Source organism: Passer domesticus, chromosome 6, assembly GCF_036417665.1.
Source record: "Passer domesticus isolate bPasDom1 chromosome 6, bPasDom1.hap1, whole genome shotgun sequence".
Classification (NCBI taxonomy): domain Eukaryota; kingdom Metazoa; phylum Chordata; class Aves; order Passeriformes; family Passeridae; genus Passer; species Passer domesticus.
The window spans coordinates 74,218,724-74,225,435 of NC_087479.1; the positions used below are offsets into that span (position 1 = coordinate 74,218,724).

Consider the following 6,712-nt stretch of genomic DNA (forward strand, 5'->3'; position numbering starts at 1 on the left):
AAAACCAAAAAAATTAGAGGTTTTCAGAGGTGTTAGGAGGAAAAACAAATTTGTGAGAGTACAAACTCTGTCTTATCACTTGATCGTACATGGGTTTTGCCAGTCTACCTGCTTGGAGAAAGATTCACTTTGGGAGGTAGTTTTCAAAAGTATTCCTTGGAATTGAGGGGCACAATGTCACAATGCATCCCCCTGTGATGTCACAGCCCACTGCTCTCTGACACCAGCCTCCAACCCCTGTGACAGCACAAAAGGCATTGAAACTCCTTGGAACCCCAAGATAAGCAGGGAGAGAAGGTGAGGTCACAATCCAGCAATGCCTCATGTCACCATCCAGAGATTGCTGACATCAGAGTCCTCTACCCTGTTGTCAGAGATGAGGTAATATTTTGCTGAACCCAAAAGGTTATTAGGTAAAAAAATGGAAGTTGTTGGTTCTGTGTGTTGTTACTTCTGGTTTGGATTTGCTTCAGTTAATTTGTTGGGTGTTGCTGTGAGCTGGGAAAGCAGCCAGGTTAAAGACCTGACCAAAAAGGAAGTAGAATCAGAGGAGTGGGGACAGAAAAATAGGTGGTGAGGAGAGAATAGAAATTCTCAAGTACCCAGCCAATGGGAAAGGGGACAGGGATTGCCCCTGGCCAGGAAAGGGGATAAAATGTAGTCCTTTTTTGGAGGGTGTGTGTGTTTGGCTCTTGGGGGAAAGAGGGCATACCTGCAGCTCAGGTGAATTGTTACTAATAAACAGATTTCTTTTGCCTCCACTACTTTGTGTGTCCATTTAAGTGTATCTCAAAGTTCATTTCTAACACTGTGATGACACAGCAGGCCTTCCATCCCTGCAGGCCCATGTTGTCAGAGAACAAAGGAAATCCTGTTTCCTAGTTTCAATTTCTACATCTCCATGATGCTCTCCCTCAGCCACCTGCATCACATCTCCTTGGCCCTGTCTCTAATGCCTGCTCCTGACACCTTGCCATGGTTTCCTGGGAACAGTCCTGGTCTCTACTCACAGGGCCTCTGGTCTCTCTCCCTGGGAGAGGCCATCACATCCAGGCCTTCCAGGCCGGGTCCTGTACAAGGTTTTGTCCCTTTTGGTTTAAAGCTCAGAGTTTGTCCTCTCTGCAGCCCTGCTGGATCGAGGGTGATGGGCACAAGGACACTTTGCAGCTGTGTTTAGGGCTGTGGGGCTGTTCAGCCTTGCTTGCTCAGTAGAATGGATCCTGTCAAGGGGGCTCCAAACCCAGGAAGGAATTCTCTCTGCCTTTTGTTTTGGCAGCAGTTCTTTCATCTGCACAATGACAAGGCCAGGCCTCCATGCTGGCAGCACCCCTGAGGTGACAAGGACAGCATGTAGGCCCCTGAACAAAGGAAATCTGCAAATACACAAATGGTGCCCCAGGGGTGCAGCTCGACTTTTCTCCTCCTGCCTGTGCTGAGTTGTCCTCCCCACCTGAATTCTGAAGCCTGGGAATGGCACTGTGCCAGCAAGGTGCAGTCGCACACTTCACTGCTGACCAAACAAGGGCCCCTTCCCATTGTTCAAGCTGCAGAACCGTGGGAAGAAAGGAAAATGTGTCTGAATCAGGGCAGCCACGCTGCCAGCAGGGTCTTGTGGGCCTCCCTGTGTTGTTGTGGGACACCTCATGGGAACTGACCAAGTGAGGGACAGCTGGAAGCTCAGCTGGAGGAGAAGGTTGGGATTTTTGAAAGATTGGGATGCCGCAGTTAAATGTCCCAATTCAAGGCTGCTGCTGATCTCAAACTGGGAGGGGCTGTTGACTCTCTTGAGGGACAAGTGTTGCGGTGTAGAGGCTATGTGTCCCCGGCCCACCAACAGAGAGAACAGATCCCCCTGGCAGACCCCGCAGAATTCTAGCTGCCAGCGGAGGTTCGGCACAGATGAACAAAGCAGCACGGGTCTTGGAGTCGGAATAGAGGTAGCTTTATTTGATGGTAAACTCCCCAAGTCCAAGGTCCCAAGACCCTGACCCAAGGGCAGGCAATAACTTATAAACAGGGACGGTCTTGGGGGAGAATACAATTGTTAACCAATGGAGAGGACTGACGGTGCAACACAAGGTGGGGAAATACAATCTGTAAACCAATAGAGGATCTTAGGGGAGGGGAAAGGCTTAAGTAAACCAATGGGGTTTCAAAGGATAGAGAACTGACAAGGAAGGTTCTGGAGAAAAAGGCAGGCTTAGGGAAGGATTGACATCTGAGGAGGGAAGGAGCAGGGAAGGTGTTGGGGAAAAAGAGTAGGGACAAGAGGGATTGAGGATTTGGCAGGGAGTGGCCAGGCAACAAACAAGAAGACAGTTAACCAAGCTGAATAACAATGAGGGAGAGAGTCTAAATTTAGCAACATAAGATACAAAATGGGGAACCTGTGCTACTCCAAAGGCGGGGAGAAAAACACGGATTAAAAAACCACAAATCAAGCAATAAAATATAGCAAATAAAGAAAATGAAAACACACCACAACAACAAGATGCAATGCAGAGAGATCCAGGGGGGGCTCTGGAAGGGGTGGGGAGACTCCTCAGGGTCTGGGACCTTGCTCTTTAGGGACCGCCGGGGCTGCCCAGGTGAGCAGCGCCCGCCGTGGGTGGGAGCAGAGGGTCTGGGGCTGGTGCCCTGGACAGAGGGACCTGCCTCCTCCTGGGGCTGGTCCTGCTCTGGGGACACCGGCACAGCTGGGGGTGGCTTTGGCCCCTGGTGGGAGTGATCTCAGGAAGGAGCTGGAGCTGCTGTCCCTGCAGAGTGGGGTACGAGGGCCAGAGGAACCCTGTCATGACTCTGGAGAGCCCAGGACCCATCACCACGTGGGCCATGCTGTGCCATCATCCCCTCTTGCCGCTGGCTGTTGTCATCCCTGAGAGTCATCAGCCCAAGCAGTTCTTTCTTCACTGGGAACTAATTTCTCCTGGTTTGAGGCTTGGCTGGTGTGAAGCAAGGATGCTGCGTGCAACCACCACGTGTCTCTGCCTCAGGGGGCAGAGCTCTCTCTTCAAACCTGTGCACATGGAGGATGTCCACTGACATACTTTGGTGCTTTACAGTCCACATGGAAAAAGATGGATGTTTGTTCATCAGGGATTCTTTTTCTTTTTATTGGGAGGGGTGTTTTTCCTTGCTTGAGAAAGTGCCTCTTAAAGTGTACAGTTATATTCTATTTTATTTGGAATTGGAATTGTACCAGTTTAAATATGTAGGCAGCAGCTGGAATTTCAGAGTACCAAGATATTCTCCTTTTCCTGGGGAAACTAAGGCCACAGTTAGTCCAGGAGATGCATTTCATGCTTGAGGAGGACTCTTGGCCAAGGTGCTGATTTCATCTGGAGTTCCTTGCACATTAGTGCCCCAGAACTCCCCCCATTAACTCACTGCCATGGTCACATTTCATTTCTTTTCCTCTTCTATCCCATGTACCCTGAAATGATGAAATGATAGAAAGGGTGAGGATGGTGTTGGAAATTATTTAGACACGTGAGAGGTCATGGTCTTATTCCATGAATGTGCATTTACACACAACAAACATGAGAGGTTAAAAACTCACTTTGGTCAGTGTCAGAAAGTAGAGCTGTTAATTATTATTTATTAATATTTCTCTACTCATCTCCAATGGATGAGAAGAGATGGCATCATGTTTGCATGAGTCTTCCCAGGCACACATAGTTTAAAAATTATTCAAAAATTATTCAAAACCTGGATCAGCTGGATCGGCTGTATCTTACTAAGTCAATACCCTCAAAGTTCACTGCCTCCACAGTTTTTCAGGACTGATTTTTTAAAGTTTCTTCAATGCTGATGAACCTTCCTAAAGAGGATTTCCCTTAGATCCTTGCCCCTCTTTGCCATTGCTATGCATGCCAGGAAGACTGGGTGCTTATTTCCAGAAGCACCATGCCTGACAGGTTTTTGCCTGGGCTGTTACTAAACTGCACTTTTCGCTTGCAGGCCATCTAAGCAATCTCCTTTTTCACCGCTGTACCTTTCTCCTTGAGACTGCACAGACTGCAAACAATGCCCAGCCTAGAGGGAATGTCTATTCCTTTGATTCTGTCCTAGTCACAAAGGGACTTGGAAACAAGAAACACGGAAGGAAAATATCAACGTAGCCATGCATGTTTATCTCCACGCCCTTGTTTCCATCTTTCAGCTACCTTCTGTTTGAGGAACTCTGGCTGGTTATGGAGCACATGGATGGAGGCACCCTGAGCGATGTCATCAGCAAGAGCTACCTGTCTGAAGAGGAGATGGCAGCCATCAGTCGGGAGGTCAGCAATCCCATCTGTGCTGCCGAGGGCTTGGGCAGGATTGTCTGGGAAACAGGGGCTCAGGACAGGAGAGGTTTCATGTGCCAAGCTTTGTTTGTGTGTTGCTGCTATGCTGTGGGCAAGTAGAAGCATCTCAAGTGAAATGGCTGCCAGTGCCCCTGCACTCACTGAACTCAGTTCTTGTACTCTTTATCGCCTGCTGTTTTGTTCTCACTCTGCCTCTTGTATTTGCTCTTCTCCATCTTGCTTTCTAAACTTTTGCCTGTCTTCACTGCATTCCTTGCCTGTAAAAGCAAAAGTGCTGGTGGCAGGATTTGAAAGGAACAGCAAAGGAAAAGAGAGAGACTCGTTTCTCTCAGTCCTCAGCTAAAAAGGATAGGAGTGCAGCCAAAGCACTGTTTGCTTCTGAGCACATCCCCTGCAGCAGCAGTCATCCTGGCTGGTGTGCAGGGAACAGTCTACAACAGCAGGTGCTGTTGCTCTTTCAAAAGCTGACATGCCTTTCCTTAGAAAGGTCCTGCTCTGCAAGTGTTGCAGAAACAAGCTCTTCCTCTCAGTGGCACTGTGTTTTGCCATTATTCCCCATTCCCCTGGAGAGGGAATCTTTTTGAATCTTTGTGTCCTTTCTTATGTGATGAAATCACATCACTTAGTTTTGCCCTCCTGTTTCTGTTTCCTCTCTCAGTGCCTGCAAGGACTGGATTTTCTTCACTCCAACCACGTGATCCACCGAGATGTGAAGAGAAGCAACATCCTTCTCAGAACTGACGGATCTGTCAAGCTGGGTCAGTGTATTCTTGGTCAGGTGCAACATTCCAGGGATGTAGGTGTGGGGCTGCTTGGAGTGACTGCCAGCTCCCCAGAAATGGTGCTGGTGACAGTGCAGGGATATCTGCTGTGAGCTGGTGACACGGCTGCAATGTGTACAGAGGCATGACAAGGAACAAGCAGCCAAGAGTGGTGTTTCTCTGTGTGTCCCTTCCAGGGGGAGTGAGCTACAGGTCTAAAGCTTCCAAAGAACAAAAGCCACTGCTGGAGTGTAAAAAACTGTGGGAATTTTTTAAGTCACAATGCCATATTTCCTTGGCTAAAGTCCTGAGAAAACAGAGCAGGGACAGTTGTCCAAGAGATTCAACAGTACATTCTCAAACTCCTACTGAGAAATTCTTTTGCTTGGTTTCCTAATGGCACAGAATTAAAATAAAAACAGTTATTTTGCTTTCTCCTCAGCCGATTTTGGCCTCTCTACTCAACTCATCCCTGAGAAGAATACACGGAGCGTGTTAGCAGGGACTGCTTGGTGGACGGCGCCTGAAGGGGTGACAGGTCAACCATATGGCCCCAAAGTGGACATATGGTCTTTTGGAATTGTGGGAATTGAAATAGTAGAACAGGAACCTCCTTACTGGAACTGAAGTCCTGCCTCGGTAAGGAGCAAATCCTTACTGATCCCGCTGTCTTTCTCACCTGTCCCATGTTCTGTGTGCCATTGGACAAAATCCCATTGCCATCTGCTAGGACTACTTGCACCAAGGTCCCCTCCTAAAAATGTCCCTGCAACACATCAGCATCTGCTGTAGCTTTGGTTGCATCAGTGGGGGAACTCAAGCCTTAACACATGCAAAAAAATTCCACTCTCAGGCAACACTTGCCTTTGGGTTATAAGTGGTTCCAGTTCTTTTGTCTGTGTAGATGGCCCCAAAGGGGCTGCAGGTGAAACAGGGTGCGAGGGATGGGCTCCTCCTCCACGGAAGTTCAAGGCATCAGATGAGCTCCCTTCCTCCTCACCTCCACTCTTGGTGCTCTTCAAATGAAAACGGTGAGGAGTCCTAGACTGGGCTGGGCTGGCAGGGCCCTGTAAAGGTCATCAGGTGCAAGTGTCCTGCCATGAGCAGGGACATCTTTAAAGAGATCAGATTGCTCACAGCCCTTTGCTACCTGACCTAGAATATTTCCAGGGACGGGGCAACTATAAGCTCTTGGGGCAACCCGTGCCAGGGTGGCACCATGCCATGAGGAAACAATTTCTTCCTTCGACCTACTCTGACTTGATCCCCTGTGTATTTAAAATTATTTGCCCACATCCTATTGTAACTTGTCCTGTTCAAAAAGGTGTCCCCCACTTTCTTCAAAGCCTATCTGAAGTCTTGGAAAGTGGCAACACGTGGCTCTCTGGGGCCTGTTTTTCACACAACTGAATAACTCCACCTCTCTCCACATTTCCTGAGAGGACAGGTACTCTGTCCTCTGACTGTTTCTGCTGCCCTGTTTTGTAATTTGGTGGTGTGCTCCATTTTATCCAATGGCAAAAGAATTGAAGTAGAGCAATGCAGGGTACAGAGACATGAAAAGGTGGTGCAGGAACCCAAGGAAGCCAGGCTGGCCAAGTGGTCAGAGATTTGGCTGTGGGCAGGAGGGGCTGTGGGGGGGCT

The 6,712-nt window shown here is 48.7% G+C and overlaps 1 protein-coding gene across 1 annotated transcript; it reads left to right on the forward strand.

Moving 5' to 3' along the window:
* Window positions 1-235: 235 nt before the first annotated feature.
* LOC135302304 (serine/threonine-protein kinase PAK 3-like) lies at window positions 236-6,034 on the forward strand. The gene is made up of 4 exons (XM_064422682.1): window positions 236-381; window positions 4,163-4,280; window positions 4,966-5,065; window positions 5,511-6,034. The coding sequence occupies exons 1-4, from the start codon at window positions 317-319 to the stop codon at window positions 5,693-5,695; spliced, it is 468 nt and encodes a 155-aa protein (XP_064278752.1). The 5' UTR covers window positions 236-316; the 3' UTR covers window positions 5,696-6,034.
* The last annotated feature ends 678 nt before the right edge of the window (window positions 6,035-6,712 follow it).